The sequence below is a fragment of the Bos indicus x Bos taurus genome, chromosome 14 (genome assembly GCF_003369695.1).
Source record: "Bos indicus x Bos taurus breed Angus x Brahman F1 hybrid chromosome 14, Bos_hybrid_MaternalHap_v2.0, whole genome shotgun sequence".
NCBI classification, from domain to species: domain Eukaryota; kingdom Metazoa; phylum Chordata; class Mammalia; order Artiodactyla; family Bovidae; genus Bos; species Bos indicus x Bos taurus.
Genome location: NC_040089.1, coordinates 8,463,965 through 8,481,695, shown reverse-complemented (window position 1 = coordinate 8,481,695; position 17,731 = coordinate 8,463,965). Strand labels below are relative to the sequence as shown.

Below are 17,731 nucleotides of genomic sequence, written 5' to 3'. Positions count from 1 at the left end.
ACGTTTATTCACTTTTACAACAGTAACCACTTGCTCTCCTTTATGTGGAATGGGGGTGCAGTGTGCATACATCAATACAAAAGTTTGCCCAGGATGCAGCGATTGAGGAAATTTTGAGAGTCCGGTTAACAACAAATGAACAGCATTAAATTCAGTGGGCTTAGGCCTCATCTCCCAAAGGTTAAACACTTCACAACTGCCAATGAGGTGCCTGGGCCCGCGTTCCTCAGTTGCTAACCAGGGTCCCTGCAGCCAGCGGTCAGCCAACTGCCGCAAAGCCCCGCCTCCCAGGGCGGCCCTCCAATCGGCCGCGCGGCCCGCGCCCAACCCTCTTGCGTCACGTGATGCGCCCAGGCCCGCTTCCGGCGCGTCGCGGGTGGCTGACGTCGCTGGGCCCGGCGTCGCGTCAGGGCTGGCCGGCGGCGGCGACGGCTGAGGAGGCGATGGCAGCGGACACCGAGCGGGCTTGAGCGCTCGGACCTGCTCCCTACCCGGCGCGACCTCGGGACCGACCCAGCGCTGCGGCCTCGGCTCGCTCTGATCCTGCTCCCTCCGCGACCGCTGCCTGGGCGGAGGCCGGTGGCGGAGGCCCGGGCTGGCCGTCCTGTTCGCGCCCCGGCTCGGCCCCGGACAGCCCGACAACTGTGCAAAAAAGAGGAGGCCGAGTCGGTAAGAGACAGCGGCGGCAGCAGAGCCTGGAGCCCGCCGAGCCCCCCGCCTGGCCGACCGGGACACCCCCGCGCTGGTGTCTTGTCTCTGGCCCGCGTCCCTCACCGTAACTCGCCGCCCCTATTGTCTGGGCGCCGCCGCTCCGTCTCCCCCTCCCTTCCTTCCCCCGCCGCCTCTCGCCGGGGGCCGGACGGCTGTCAAACCCGGAGGCGTCTCCTACACCCTGCGAGCCGGGTCTGAGCCTTTCCTGTCGGTCTCTGGTCACCTCCCTCCCGCCCCGCATCACCAACCACCCCCGCTCCTTCCAACCACCACCGTTTCTTTGGCCCCGCGGCCATTCCCTGACCCCGGCTTCACTCTCCAGTGTTGTGTGTCTTCTCGCTAAATTTTCTCTTACTGCCGTTTGTCAGGTCCACACGTTTCACAGTCCTTATATATTTTTGCTATCTTGTTCGTTTCCTTTCCAATTTTTTTTTTTTTACCCTCTTGGTTCTTTCTGTCCCCCTTTCTCTTTTGCTTCAAGTTTTACCCCTCATTAGAACTGTTTACTTGGTCTTTACTTTTCCTTAATTCACATCCCTCCCCATCTGCCCCTCTGCACTCAAGAAAAGGAAATCTTGCTTTTTCTGAAACCTCATCCAGAAGCACCTCTGAGAGGATTGTATGTCCTAACTTTGTCACTTCTTGAGGGTTCTAAGTTTGATCCTAGAAAATGTTAGTGTAACTGGTCGGTTACCCTTCCTAAGTTTTCCTTGTGAAGAACAGCAGGAAAAGTGGATTCGATTTCTTCGCAAAACGTTTAAGTAAACCGCCTTGGATGTTGCGGCACTGACCAGACCGTTATTAAAAATATTCATACTATTGTTTCTCTTATACCGAATGCCCTCTGGCTGAGCTTGCTGTTAACTTTAATGCACTAATCTTCGCTGCTGCCATGGCCGGCGGGAGGATATCACCCCCGCCTCCTTCTCCCCACTGCTCGCCACTCCATGAGTATTTATGTTTGATTTTTACATATTTTTTTATGGCATGTACTTTCCCTTACCTAGCAGATTCTTTCTAAGAGAAAAGGGCAGTTGGTTTTTATGCTTGCTGTTATGTCTTGTCCCTTTTCAGTTGTGACAAAACCATTGAAAAAGCATGGTACCGTTGTGTGTTTTCTTCTTTAAACTGGGAGGGAGCATAGTCATATTTGTAATTCTTAATTTCAAAAAGGTTTTAAGGATTTCTCCTTTCCCACATTAGCAGTAGGTTTCTATTCCTGATTAAATATATTTTGATTAAGCTGTCTCAAAATGCATCCATCTTCCTCAGGTGCTAGTTTGTGAAAAAGAGACTACCAAGTGTGCTGAACATCCACTGGCTAAAATGATAGTGAATATTCTATATGTCCATGGTCTAGAGAGGAATAGGTATTCCTTTGTAGTTTTTTGTTTGAACTACAGCCACTTTTATTGCCAATGTAGGTACTGTCTATATAGAAATACAGTAGAAGTTCTCAGAGTTAAAACTCTGTGTCATTGTTGCTTATTGAATATGAAGAATATGAGGTTTCCTCTGCAACTTTATGTTAGTTAAAATTATTGAATCATGTGCTACCAGGTGGGAGATCATAAGTGGTGAAAAATCCTAATCACTAGAGGAATTACTAAAATTTTTACTATAAGTGTGTGTACTGTTTCTTTCATCTTTATGTTCTTTAGTGTCTTATCAAGTGCTTTATATTATAAGGCACTCAATAAATATTAGTTGAAAAACTTGGTTAATTTATTCTCTTAAGAATTTCAATAGTCATGTGCCAGATCACTCAGTTGTCTTGATTTTTCAAAGATGCAAAACATTTTCAACTGTTATCTTGAAGAATTTTCTTGGATATTTTCAAGTTAAAATTTAAAGCACTTCAACCATTAGTGTTAATCCTCATTTGTTCATTCTTTTAAAGTAGTTACCTTTTTAATGTCCTTTTTCTTAATTTATTAGTAAGATTGCCTGCAAGTTGCACAGTACTTTTATTGGCAGTCATCATTCAAATTTCTTAAAAATTTGGTGGTTATTTTAACTTCTCACTTAATGTTTAAAAAAATTGTTTAATCACTTGTGCCTTTTATGTATCAGAACCTAACATTTTTTTTTTTCTCTCTTGAGGTAGTGAAAAGAGAATCCTGAAGAATAGGATCTCAAGATGAGTAAAAAGCCCCCAAATCGTCCTGGAATCACTTTTGAGATCGGTGCTCGTTTGGAGGCACTGGACTACTTACAAAAATGGTATGGAAAATACAGGAGAGCCCCTGAAGTAAAGCCCAGTGTCTGTAGTCTACATGGGTTGGTTAATTGCTCTTTTCCTGACAGTGGCAGAAACATTACCTTGTTCACATTTTGAATAAGCATATTCATTGTTTTTTAGTTTTCCTACTCTTCAACAGATTTTGCAGTTATCAGCACTCTTGTGTACTTAATATGAGCTCTATGGGTGGTGGGAGAGAGAGTGGGTTAATCTAAATAACTAGGTTCCCAAGTTTTGTATAAAACTTGATATAAATCTGTTTTGGGGGGCCCTGTTTCATAGCTGTTTTTTCAAACTATAGAATTTGTTGATGGTTAGCATAGTTGTCATTGACTATTCCACCTGAAACCAAAACCCAGTATCTCTCTTTCCTCCTCAGAATGTGGTGACCTAAAGGCGAGTTTTCACTGTTTCCAGTTTTAAATGAGTAATCCTTTCAGGCCTTCTCTTATTTCTTCTCCTCTATCTGCCATTTCTACCTCTGCCTGTGATAAGTGGTGAATTCAGATAGTCCCAGCAAACCCCTGCATACGGTGTAGGAGAAATTGGTTACCTGGCATAAAGTCACTGCCCAGAAAGGAGAGAAAGAAAAATAGCATACACCCGGATGGCTGCACCACAGTAGGAATAAGAATTCTCTCTTTCTGCTCGGGAATGCCTTCCTCATTCTCATTAGCTGGTCTCTAGCTCTGCTGTCTGGGTGGATGTCTCTTGGTGCCATTCTCAGCCCCCTACACAGAGATGGGCATTGGAGAGCTTCCTCTCCTGGTAGTGGTTCAGGCTCAGCTCCACTTGAAGCCCATTTATTCTAATGAAGGGTCTAGCAGTTCAGCAACTCGCCAGACTTTTGGACATTTTTTACAATTCTCTTAAAAATGTAGTGGGCATGTTGTAGATTTGTCTTTGATTGATTTGTATTAAGTCAACTTCCTGAGTTGGCAGTGGCAGGCAGAGAAATCTTGTTTAGTCATGATGTTTGACTTTAGACCAGCCTGGGGTTTTTGTCTGTTAGCATCCGGCATTGGAACTCTGCACACGTCTGTGAACCCCCAGCTTAATGGGTCTTTTTGGGTTGGTTTGAGGTGGGAAGGCAGTTATTTGGCCTCATGCCACCAAGCTGCATCTCAGTGAGTGTTTCTTTTTAGGGGGCTTACTTACTCTCATAAGGTGGAAAATATACACAGTGTTTTTAGGAGGGGCTTGGAAAATACCTGGGAACCAGGCAGTTTAGCATCCCCTCCTAGTCGTGATGGTAAACATTGTCGGTAGGTGTTGCCGGTTGTTCTGGGGTTGAGGGGCTCTCTGTGCCCCAAATGGAGAGCCTCTGCATTAGACTGTACAAGGAAAGATGCTATTTTAGTCCATAATTAACTCTCTTTGGTTTTGATTTTGACCAAAGGAAACTTTTTACTTTGAAGGCACTCACAGTTGAATCTCTCTGTGATAGAAGAGGATGAGAGATGCTACTTCTTTGATGTTAATCTTTACTTTTTTTTCTTTTGTTAAAGTTACTAACTTTTTGAATTTCTAGTTTAATTCATGAGATTCTTTTCTTAGGCTTCCAAACTGACAAAGTTGCAATTGAATTAGCTTCCAGTTTTGAAAAAGTAGATAGTTTATTAGTCCTTCAGTGGCCTTCAGAGATATTGACATACTTAATTTTGGTATTTGTAAGAAATTCACTTATGGTGAAATGCTTCCTAATTCATTAGCTGTTAAATCAATGATTCAATAGTTAAAAAGATTATAAAAAAGGACTACTTTAAAAATTAAGTCTGAGTTTGCTTTTAGAGTATGTGGAATTTCAGAGAACAAAGTTATAGCTTAGGGTTTTCACTGTCTTATGCTTCTCATCAAAAAATTTCAAGTGCTTAGATAGAGTGATATCATGCAGATGTACTCATTCATAACATTTAGATTTAATTTAAATGACCCCAGTAATAATGGTCTCTCTAAAGTGAGTAAAACATTAACCAAAATAATCACATATGATAATCACTGACACTTGTCAGTTTGATTTTTATGCATTCATTTATATGAAGATTTTAGCATTCTGCTATAGTGGTGCTATAATTAAAAACAAATTAATAGTATTATATATACATATTCTAGGTAATTGAAAGAAATAATTTTCTTGTTGTGACTTTATTAATGTCAGTAGTCTCAAGAACTGTTTAGGCTTCAGTGACCCTTTAATTTGTAGGACAACTAATTAACTGCTAAGATTTATTGAATTTTATGTGGGGCAGAAAGAAGTCATGTGAGACATGGTGCTCTTAACAGATTTTATTTCTAAATGGGATAAACTTTATTCTTTATGTTTTGTTAAGGACCATTCTGTATTCCATATAAATTCTATACATTTTTGCTTTAATATCAAGTAAAACTATTGAAGGGTTATTTAAGTGTTGAAAAACTTTGATATTGTTATGAGGGCAAAGCAGTTAATCACTGAAAATACACTGAACTTTCGTCCTTCCCACTCTCCTTTCTTTCATATTCTCTTTGGGTTGCATCCATATTGAATGCATCCATAGTTAGTCTTCTACATTTACTCGTTAAACTGGAATAGTAGTGAAGACCTACTTGACATAGAAGTCTTTTGAATTGTAGGCATTAGACAGGGAGGGACATGCAGGAATGCAAATATTACTTACTCTCTTTGTACTCAAGACATTTATAATAAGCATTGTAGCTATTATTAAGAAATGACTTCTCACAGGTTGATACATTAGCTCTTAAAGAGAAACACAGAGGAAAAAATCGTGATAGTGAGGCACCTGAATACCAATTTGTCTTATATGTAGCAGGTTTTTCCTATATAAGAAAAGGTAAAGGAAAATATGTTTTTAGTATATGCCCTATAAATAAAAGGATAAACTCTAAATTTAGTGGGCAGAAATAAAGTTAAGTGCCTACATTTAGGCTTGGGGTAGAGTTGATTTAATAGGAAGACTATTTTTCTTTGGTAAAATACATTATTGTTCCTTGAGCAAATCATATCACATGCTCTTAGGAGTTCAGAAAGATATTTCATCCTTGGAAATACGTTTCACATTTTCAAGTAGCAAATTATTACTTTTTTTGCTTTCAGAGTAGTTTTCCAGCTACATCAGAAAATCCTGGTGGTTTGATTTTACCAGCACTAATGAATGCAGGGTCTGAGAAACCAGAGAGAGGCCACTCGCCTTCTATCCCTGGTGTGCTTTTAGATACCTGGATCTGTTCTCTGAGGACTAAACCTAATTCTTACTGAAAAGTGTGGGTTGCTTTAATTTTTAAAAAATTTATAGTCTGACTCAAAACATTTTGTTTTTTTCCTCAACAATCTTTTAATTTAAAAGTCTTTAAAAATGCTAATGTTTACAGTTAAGACAATCAACCATTTTCTCTTATCTTTATATCCTAACCTAAACATATTGGCTGTATAATCTCTTGGATGCAGTAACATCATAAGGATGAAAATAGATACAGGTTGTTGATACAGGTTGTGTTTGGGAAAAGAAAAAGTTCAGAGTTGAAGTTATGACACACCATCAGTGAATTCTAAAGAGGAAAGAGTCAGGTTGTCACTTTCTGATCTTGTAAATACGGGTAAGTCCTTGAATTTGGTTGGTTTAGCAGTAAAATGAAAGCAGTGTTACTTACTTTTACTTACTTTAAGGATCAAATAAAATAATGTATTTAAACTTGCTTCAAATTATATGAAATAATAGATAATTATAAAGCACTGAGGTAAATGCAAGGAAAGAGGAAGAGTTGAAAAATCTTCGGGGATCTGAAGACTCAGGTGTGTAAGTTTTTAAATGTAGCCTTAGTGTTGACATGAGAATGATCTAAGATGTAGAAGGAATATCATGTCATTGCAACATGCATAAACCATCTTTTTTGAGGTGATAATAAAAATCTTTGTTTTTGCAGAGTTTCATAATTTACAAAGCACCCTTAAGATATTCAAGTATCTAATCGTTCTGAGTATTATTCAATAAGAAAAGTGATAAAATCATACCAGTTTTGACTACTGATTTAACTTTAAGATTGAAATTAAAATATTCTATAGCAAATGATTTAGTTATGAAAACACAACAAGTAAAGTAAGTGTGCTCTGGTGTTACTCTTAAAATTGAAATTATAAAGTTAGTTTAAAACATTCAGATGAGTTATGCTCTTCTGACCTTTTTTGGAATATTTCTATTTAATTCTCTTCTAGATCTAAAGGAAAGGAAAATGAAAGATTAAAAAAAAGTGGAGATGTCTCCAAGTGTCAGAGTTTGATAGAACAGTATAAATTTGAATTGGCAAATGCTGTTTCCACACATTTGGAGTTTTTTGAACTGTATGGAACATTTGCAAATGTGAGTTTTTAAAATGTTCATGAACAGAATTTTGTAGAGTGGGAAAATTGAATAAATTCAGATTGTAGCAAGTACACATACTTTATAATTTAAATTAAAATTTTGTATTATCTGAATTAAAAGAGTTGTCTTTTTCTAATCGGATTTGCTATTCAAAGGAAAACACTAGTAGAGGGAAGCTGTGTGGTCTGTATTTGAAACAGAAGAGGAATGTTCCTGAAAAGGAGTGTGTAGATCAAATTTTGCTGGGAGAAATTGAGGGCAAGACGAGAAGGGGGCGACAGAGGATGAGATGGTTGGATGGCATCACTGACTCAATGGACATGAGTTTGAGCAAACTCAGGGAGATAGTGATGGACAGAGAAGCCTAGCGTGCTGCAGTTCTTGGGGTCACCAAGAGTTGGACACAACTTAGCGACTGAACAATGACAAGATCAAATTTAAAAACTGAAAACATACTTAAATTACATTAGGTGAGTTTGGAATTTGTAGAAACCATGGATGAATACTTTTAAAATATTCTTTTGCTAATGTAAATAAAGTATGTCCTTTTGTACATGGAACTTCCCTAAATCTATTTGTGCTTAGAAGATATTGATTCTAGTTTTGGGTCACTAACTACCTTTGAAAACTAATTTCAGCTGTAGACTCAGAAGAATGTACAATCATATTTACACAACAAAATAATTGAATAATCTATTATGGGTGGTGGTAGTAAGCTTAACGGGGAACTCCAGACTAAGGACCCTGTTTGTAGAGAATTTCAAATTGAATTTTGTAAGACTTACAAATTCTGAGATTCCTTACAGTAAGAAAGTTAAAAGTTTTGAATCCTAAGATCTAAGTGAACCCTAGTTTAATAATCATCAAACAGGTCTACACCAGTGTACAATCATTTTAGTTCTTTAATTTTTAACATTTCCACTTAGAAAGCTCTGAACTTTTTTTTTAATAGTTTTTTGATGTGGAGTATTTTTTTTAAAGTCTTATATTGAGTTTGTTGCGATATTTCTTTTGTTTTATGTTTTGGATTTTTGGCTGTGAGGCGTGTGGGAGCTTAGCTCCTGGACCAGGACTGGAACCCAGGTCTCCTGCACTGGAAGGTGCAGTCCTAACCACTAGACTGTAAGGGCAGTCCCTCTGTGAGCTTTCAAAGATAAAGTTCTCCCTTTCTCTCCCCTGTTCCTCCCCACAAAAAAATGTTGAAAGCAATATTAGAAATAGGTGTAGAGTAGACATATTTATTTTAAAATACGCCTACTTTATTCTTGTGGTCTTTTCTCTTATATTCTTTCATTATGTTAGTTCATTTTTTTTTTTAGCTTTTTCTTGCTCAATTTTTTAAAAATTTATTTATTTTAATTGGAGGCTAATTACTTTACAATATTGTATTGGTTTTACCATACATCAACATGAATCCGCCATGGGTGTACACGTGTTCCCAATCCTGAACCCCCCCTCCCACCTCCCTCCCCGTACCATCCCTCTGGGTCATCCCAGTGCACCAGCCCCAAGCATCCTGTATCCTGCATCGAACCTGGACTGGTGATTCGTTTCTTATATGATATTTTACATTTTTTTTGTTTATCCTAGTTTTCTTGAAAGGCAGGAGAAAAGGAGTATTGAAAAAGGTAGATATAACTAAAGTCAGAAAACGTGGCTTTAGGTGCTGTTCTGCCATGAACTATGGGACTTTGGAGAGTTCTTTGCTTTAATGTCCCTAAAATGAAGGTGTGACATATTCAGTGATCTTTCAGGTCCGCTGAACTGGAAACAGATTCTTTTATCTACTTTTTACCTGTTGATCAGGGACAGGTATTTTAGTCTCACTTTTAGATGGGTAATAAATGACTTGAGGCAGGAGTAAAGTAGGTAAAGGCTGGAAGTCACATGCAGTGTGCTCAAAACTGCCAGACTCTAGAAGAAGAGAAAATTAATTGAAAAAGATGGAGAACAGTGAATGTAATTGGAAAAGATATCTAGAATTTTATAGTACTTGTGTTATAGTGGTGTTGGGAAGGTAGTTACTCTTTCTCCATCCTGCTGTTCTGCTCATTTAAATGCTTTCTTATTAACTTTAATTTTGAAATTACTTAGAATTAAAACTAAAGGCTTTAAGAAGCCAGTAGTTATTCAGTACAAGACTTTAACTTCCTGTATGGTACCTATTTACTAACGAATTGATTCTCTTACTAAGTTCACTGATGCTAGTAACTATATTTTAAAAGTGATTCAGGTGAAGTCCAAAAGAGTGGTTCTCAAACTTGAGCCTGCGTCAGAGTCACCGGACGGGCCCCGGTGCTTTGGTATTTTTATATGACTGTGTATTGAAGAGCTACTAACCATTCCTCCTACTGCCTCATGCAGATCATTAATCAGCATATAAAAATTGTCTTTGTATTAAAGTAGAAGCTGGTACATAAGGTACATTATTTCTGTCATTAAAATTAACTCAACTTGGAGAGAATTATTGCAATAAAATTGAGGAGAGAATGTGGATGTTTAGTATTCAGTGTATATTAAAAGTCTCTTCTCATTGCCAAAAACCCAACCCTCTTCAGTGAAAAATGAGTATGTTTCTAGTATATCATGGGTAGGTAGGGTACTAAAGAATAAGCTACTAATGTGAAGTAATTATATGCAAGCCCTACCCCTTTTACTTATAAAAAGGTGCCCAGGAAATTTCATTGAATTTTAGTGGGTTAGTCAAGAATGAACCTGAAAGTTTTGGAAAGTGAAAGTGAAGTTGCTCAGTCGTGTCCCACTCTTTGTGACCCTATGGACTGTAGCCTACCAGGCTCCTCCCTCCATGGGATTCTCCAGGCAAGAGTACTGGAGTGGGTTGCCATTGCCTTCTCCAGGGGATCTTCCTGACCCAGGGATCGAACCTGGGTCTCCCGCATTCCAGGCAGACGCTTTAATCTCTGAGGCACCGGGGAAAGTTTTGGGGATATCTTGAAATTTGGTTACCACTGTAAAACACTACTGCAAATGAATTGTGACTTACTTGTTGAAAACTAAGCATAGAATAATAAGAACGATATTTATCAAACTATTAAGAAATTTCATATGTTTTCATTTTTAAAGTCACCTAGTGTTTTTCTTAGTTCCCTAACAACTCATATCCCAACTTTCCTATCTTAACTTTTAAATGTAAGTTATGACATAATCAAGCATGTAAGTTAAGCTACTTTTCCCCCTTACATTCTTTTATCATCATAATGTAATGTTTCATACTTAAACATAGTTGAGAGATGCAGTTTGCCTTTTTTTTTTTGAGAATTTTTAATAATAAAACAGAAGAGTCTGTTTGCTTAGTCTTTTTATATGGGGTGAGAGGAATGTTTATTTTGTACAATATAATAAAAGCTATTTTCCATGCTTTCTGGCTAACAGAAACTTTTTGCATTTTATTTGTATCAGAAACAGAAGATTAAAATTAAATTTGCAAGAAAAAATAAACATATAACTTGATTTCATATTGTTTTTGTATCTCTTGAGAAAGAGCCCCCTGTATTTTAAGTACTGCAGTAAGGTTGACAGGAGCTGAAAATGATCAGTTGTAAGATGCAGAATATATGATAATCAAAAGCATATTCTTTAAGGATAGACAGACCTCCATTCAGGGATCTACCACTTACTGTTTCGACTTGAGGAAGTTACTTGACTTCCAGAGGTTCTATGACCTCCTTAAATAACTGGAAATAATAGTAGTACCTAACTCAAAGGGCTGTTTGAATATTTAGCAAGAGAGTGCACTTTAAGAACTTTTCATGGTCTCTGCCACATGGTAAATAAGTGCTAGCTTTAATGATAATAGCAGAATGAACATTAGTTATTCTAAGAAAATAGAATCTAATAGAGAAGTCACTGTAAATTCCTAAAATTTTAATCTTAGATGTATAAGCATATATGACTACGTGTAGTATATTAAATTAATTTTTAAGTGCTAAATATTAAGAAATAGAAACGGTCAACTGCAACCTGGTAAGGTTAGTGTTTGGAGTTTTGTAACAACAAAGTTTGATCATGTTGGTTTGAACAAATTATATGAAGCACATAAACTTGGAGTAGAATATTGGTGGCATTTTTAGTGGAGTGGGAAAGGAATTTTTGATAGTCTAATTGATTCTTACGGTAGGAGATGGTAATGAGCATAGAGATTGTGTTGTAAGCATTTTGATTTGGTCAGAACCGATGGCATGAGTGAATGCAGGCACAGAGGAGATTCAGATACTGAGGAGGTAGAGCAGCAGGAGTTTAAATCGAGTCATCTGAAATGAAACCTTGATTTGAAAAGTGGCTGCTACAAGTCACTAGGGGAAAATACACAGCTAACTCTGGTCTTACCGGTCTTTGCTGCAAAGATTATGAACAGGTAGGAAGCAGGGTGATCTGTTTTATGTCATGTGTGTGTCTTCGTGATGAATGGCTCTGAATAGACCTAAGGGATAATGTGAGATCCTTGGAATTCAGTGTTGGAACGGATGCAGTTTTGATGTATATAACCATCCTCTGAGTGTTCTTAAAATTTAGATTCTTTGGATTTATGCTTCATTTTGGAACATCAAGTTTGAATTAATCAAAAGGGTTTTGTTTTCAGCATGTTGTTAAGTGTGAAACAAACTAAGCGTGCAGTGCCTAGAAGCATGTCATCTAAAAATGCTGCTCTAGCAGGTGACGTATTGTAGTTGTGATCAGTTAATGCATGAGGAAACACCTGAAAATTACAAAGCATGATTGAATTTAAAGTGTTTCCAAGAAACTAAAAATTTTAAAAGGTTAGCAGGTTATAAGAATCTTAGGTTTGCGTTCGACTTCATTCTACATTAATTTTTATTATCTGGCAGATAAACCTCTTCTGACAATTATATGTAAGGAAGGTCTCTATTTCTATATCTTATAATATGTTTTAGTCATTTTTTATGATACATTGAGAGTTTCTTGCTAATGCAGTTCCTATCCACAAGACTGTTCTGAATTGTTAATTCTAACTCCTGGAGATCCTGCTAACATTTAAATTACATTGAAGTCATTTTTCAAGTGTATTTCATCCTTTAAAAATTGAAGAACTGCTTTATCCAAGAGAACATCTAATTTAGGTATTCTCTCTGTGTGCTACTGCAGTGTACCTTTACTAGCTATTACATCATGTTGTAATTGTATTACCTTATTTGATTCCCTTTTCTTCTCCTCTCCCTCCTAAATTTGTTGATTGTTTGTAGCTTTATTCCTACTTTAGTGTCTGACATTCAGTGAATTAGAGACTCAGTGCCGAGTTAAATGAAATGGATGAGGAACTGTCAATTTTTTAATTTGTGTAAATTAGAAATTTTACTGTTTTACCAATATAAACAAGGATTATTATTTAAAATACATAATTTGAATAATTTATTGGGTCAGTTGCCTTTTTGATTAACACAGTTCTTGTTCATATGATGGGTGAAATCTCGGAGTGAATTCTGATGGTCTTTGGGATATTTGGTAGTGCTCAGTGGGTGGTAACCTACTGATGAGTAGTTAACAGCCATGTCCTTTGGCTTACATGCTTTAATCTGTCAGGTTATAGTCCTGGCATAGCTGCATGCCCATCATCGTTTCCTTGCTCCCAGGAATATGGAGCACCTATGGTCTGAGGGCTAACAGATGGTCTTGCTTTCCAGAGGACTTTTTTTTTTGAATCGTGAACCCCTTGGAAATCTGATCAAAGTGGGGAACCCTTCTCTCAAGAGAATACTTGTATACTTCTGGGCCAGATGGTTTTTTTACATACATTCTCAGGGAATCTTGGTCTCCTGATCTAGCTGTCAGTCAGTACTTGTCATGTAAAACAGTTAATAACATGAGCCAGTGTAGTAATTCATCTGTAATGGTAATTCCCATTGTAGGTTTCTTATTTCCTTTATGTTTTGACAATAGACTTGAGTTGATGTTATAGGGAACCAATACAGTTTATTCAGTGTGTACCTAGTCTCTTTGCTCAGTGTCTGGTTTTTAATGAATTACAGAGTTAGTTCAGAATCCATAAAGCTTGCTACTCTCTGACCCGTCTTGTGTAAGTGGGAGGCACCAGTGACAGTGTTAAAATGCTGGTATTATCGGATGAGGCAATAAAGTGGAAGGTGAAAGTAATTTTTGTTTTTAATAATGGTCTTGCTTTAGTCGGGCTTCCCTTGTGACTCAGCCAGTAAAGAATCCGCCCTGCAATCCGCCCTCTGCAATGCGGAGACCTGTGTTCGATCCCTGGGTTGGGAAGATCCGCTGGAGAAGAAAAAGGCTACCCACTCCAGTATTCTGGCCTGGAGAATTCCATGGACTGTATAGTCCATGGGGTCACAAAGAGTCGGACATGACTGAGCGACTTTTCACTTCACTTTACCCTGCTGTTACAGCCACGGTTGAACTGGACCATTAGAGAGTTTGACCACACTGATTCAGAAAGAGTCCTAAGAAATCAGTTGCGAGATTGTGTGCTTAGTCAAGTCACTTCAGTTGTGTCTGAATCTCTGCGACCCCATGGACCATGGCCTGCCAGGCTTCTCTGCCCATGGGATTCTCCAGGCAGGAACACTGGAGTGGGTTGCCATTTCCTTCTCAGAAGTAGAATTGCACATAAGAAAATTTTGTTAAATTCAGCAAGGATCATTCGCAGCGTTTCTGAATGCTGTTTGTTTCCATTAAACCTAATAAACAATTTAGGATGGATTATTTTTTCTTGCTAAGTTTGCCTAGAATAAACTCTGTTCTCTTAAGATTCAAGGGGAAAAGACATACAAGGGCGAGATAGGCCCAGAGCAATGGAGGCAGTCCCTTTATTTCTACACTGGTTAATACCATTTAAACAGTGCAAGTAGTTTAAAGTGGGATATGATAGGGAAGACAGATGTGGAAATTTTATGATATTTTGTTGTATCGTCATAAGGAATAGTAGAGCTCTGTAGAATTTTGGCATCGAAGAATCATAGCCCAAGTTGCCTTCTCTCCATCTGTTTCTTTTGAACCCTGAAGAGGTGCCAACTATGTTATTTGTTTTTGTTTTCTTCTTATCCCTAATTGTTTTAACTCTGAAATTCCAGTCTCCCACTTTTCAGATTTTTTTTCCCAATCATTTGCAAACATTTGGGACTCAGCCTAGTCACTGTTCTTTACTCTTAACAGCTTTCCATGATTCATCCTTTGAAAAGCAAAAACAAAAACATTATCACTGCATCTTCCAAATTTAGTAAGAAAAATTTTACATTCCATTCATACTCAGTTATAATAAAACATACATTGTGCATCAAAATAATTGCTGTGGTTCAAGATGTAGAGGCATTTGTGAATACATTTGTTCAGAAATATTTTTTATTCACTGAGTATCAAGGCATTACTATGGGCCATCTTGAATAGGGAAACATTTCACTGTATAGAATAAAATAATAATAGGGCTATATGTTAAATTACCCTTTTGTGTATTTTAAATGGATAGCAAAGATCTTGATGTTAGGGTTTTTTTCTAAGGTTAACTGATAACCAAATTAAGTACAGACTTTACAGGATTCCCTGTTTAAATATAATGAATGAAGAGGCGTTTCACTGGTTCACTATTTCAGGGCCCTTTAGTTTGAACCTAGCTGATCAGTCCAGTCTGAGCTCCCACTCTTTTTTACTCACCTTACTACTTACCATATAGTCTAGCCAAAGGGAACTGTTTCCTGGAAGTGCCCCTCCAGTCTCTGGTCCTGAGGTCCTTGAAGACAGAAACCACATTCTGTTTGTCTGAATCCTCCTTGTCCAGCTGATGCTCAACCCTGAATCACATGATGGTTTTAAGTAAATGAACATTGACTGAATAAATGAGTAATGCTTTGTATACACTTTACCTTTGTACCATGTTGATTAAGTCTGAATCCCTAAAGTCCCCCACCAAGACCAACGTAGGTAACTTCTCCCAAGAATGGTCACCAGGACGCCAGTTTTCTCTGAAATATTAACTGTTGCATCTTATGTAGGATTTTTGTAAAGTCAACTATACTTCAATGAAAAAAGCAAATTATATTCAAATTAAAAAAAAATAAAGACAAAGAGAAATCAAAGTTGAAATTAGTATTGTACTACTGCTCATTATCTTCAGGGAAAACTAACTTGTGAGGAAATGTGTTAGTGAGCGATTTAACTCTGAAAAATTCATGGTTGTTCAGAACTAAAAGCTTGATGCAAAGGAGAAAAAAAATGTTTTATTAACTTAACAGTTTACCATGTGTGGTATAATTACTTTGATATAGGCCTTACCGCATTTCTCCTGTAGGCTCTTTGTACCAGTTAGCTCTTACTTTGACTACTCTTACATGTGTGTCCTTGGACAGTCTTCATCTGTTAAATGGTGACTGTGTTATCTGTACCTTGGATGGTTACCAGGCTCTGATGAGATAAGGTATATAAAAATCAGCTGATGCTCAATAGAGGAAGAACATAGGGCCTGACGGATTTATGACTCTCAGAAATAACATGCAGCTTCTCTGTCTCCTCATCTGACTCTAAGTGAAGCTCCTTGAAGATAAGGGTTAGTTATGTTTCCTTTTAACCTGCCATTTATTTGTATACATTTGATTGTATACATTTAGAATTTGAAGGAACCTATAGAATAAACCTCTTATTTTCTTGTTCAAAATCAAAAATATATAAACACATAAATTAGAAACTTAGTTTTTATAATTGATAGAACACCTTTTATAGTAGTTAAATGGCTAGTGAATGTTGAAAAATAAAGAAGAACCTTATCTCTAGGCTTCCCTTAATGCTATTGGCATTGTTTGTTTTGATTTGAAAACCAGAGCAGCAGAAACAAATCAGCAAAACTACAGAAGACAAGCATTTTTGATTCTAAATGGGGAATCGGCATGCCCACCTCAGGGAGTGTGTGTTGATCCCCTAGGTTTTCCTGTGTTTGTGCTTCTCTTTAACAGAATGTTTCCTTACTCACACCTATGCCCTCTAAAGAGTGAAACTGCTATCTCAGCTCTGAAGAAATGCACAGATTTTCTTTCTTTAACATCACTTGTTCACCCTGAGCATTCCCACAGTAGCCAGTGTGTGTCTCTCACTGTGAAAGTGCTGGGGGTACAAAGGTGACTGTGACTCAGTCCCCGAAACTCACAGGCCCTTGTAATTGCTAACATCCTGTTTCTGAGATGTCTCCTGTCTTGCCAAGTGTTAGTAAATACTTTGTGATGAAAGGGGTTACATGCTTTGGTCGTAGTGACTGCCTTATTCCTGTCTTGTTGACAGAACCAAGAAGTCTTCAATAAAGAAAGTGGTTTATTTAATTTAGTATTTTCCTACCTTATTTGACCATAGGACCCCTTTTTTTGTGTCATATGTTTAATGTCTCAAGGGCTGTAAATGCTCCACAGCCCACAGTTTAGGATCCTGCGCAGATGATTGTGACGAGATGGGTGCACTGAGAGTACCAGGGAGTGGACAGTTGGGGGTCTTCACACAGATCATTCCATGTTAAATCAGGTCTTGAATGATGAGTGTACAGAGGAATAGAAGGGCAGCTTAGGTCTAGGCAGAAGGAACAGAACAGACAAAAGCATAGGTGTTTGACAAGGCATGGTATGTTTAAGGAAATTCCAAATAGTTCAGTGTCATTAGACTGAAGGGAGGAAAGAGGCTATAGCAGAGAACGATTCGGGGCCCTTGAAATGTATAAAAAGCCTTGAATAGCGTGAATGTGTGAAGCAGGTAGTACTCAGTTTTTAATTTAAAAGTTAATGTGAGGGCTGTTTTGCTTTATATTTAAATTTATGTTAATATAAATTTATATTCTACAGGGGAAATAAAAAACTGATATAACTAGTAAAAGTATAAGATAAACCACAGGGCTAAATAATCTACTGTGTGCTGCTGTTGAAGATTACATATTGTATACATTAAGAATTATGAAGCTTTTTTTTGTTTAAAGTTTCAGGTTAACTAATTTTTATTTTGGAATTAATCCTGGGAGAATCAGCACATGTGAAGACAGAACAATGTGATACTGTTTCTATATTCTTAAATTGAAGTTTTAACTAAGATTTCCATACCATCATTAATACTTATTATAAAATATTGGATAGTGTGAAAAATAGAAAAGAGAAAGTAGACAAATGTATGTCATTTTTGCTCGACCAATGTATTACTATTTAACATCTTATATATTTATAATAGAAATATATATTTATAATTCTAGTGATCACAGTACTGCTTTTTTACATTTTCTTACATTATAAATTCTTTGTAAGCATTACATTTAAAATCTGTATGATACTCCATTCAGTAGATATACCATAGTTTATATAGTTATGGACAGTTTTCAGGTTTTTTTTAACCATATGGTTTTTATTTTTTTGTTTATACAAGTTTTGTGTGTATAGTTCCAAAATTGGAATTTTTGAGTCAA

At 37.5% G+C, this 17,731-nt stretch overlaps 1 protein-coding gene across 11 annotated transcripts in view; it reads left to right on the top strand.

The window, feature by feature from the left end:
• The first annotated feature begins 357 nt into the window (after positions 1-357).
• PHF20L1 (PHD finger protein 20 like 1) overlaps positions 358-17,731 on the top strand; it is a 74,144-nt gene continuing 56,770 nt past the window's right edge. For 6 of the 11 annotated variants that reach the window (XM_027560810.1, XM_027560804.1, XM_027560803.1 and 3 more), the window contains exons 1-2: positions 385-669; positions 2,815-2,934. In XM_027560810.1, coding sequence (XP_027416611.1) covers positions 2,852-2,934 — 83 coding nt within the window. In that variant the 5' untranslated portion in view covers positions 385-669; positions 2,815-2,851. Of the gene's footprint in view, positions 670-2,814; positions 2,935-7,163; positions 7,309-17,731 lie in introns of all 11 variants that reach the window. The other 5 variants (XM_027560807.1, XM_027560801.1, XM_027560805.1 and 2 more) reach the window with 4 other exon arrangements.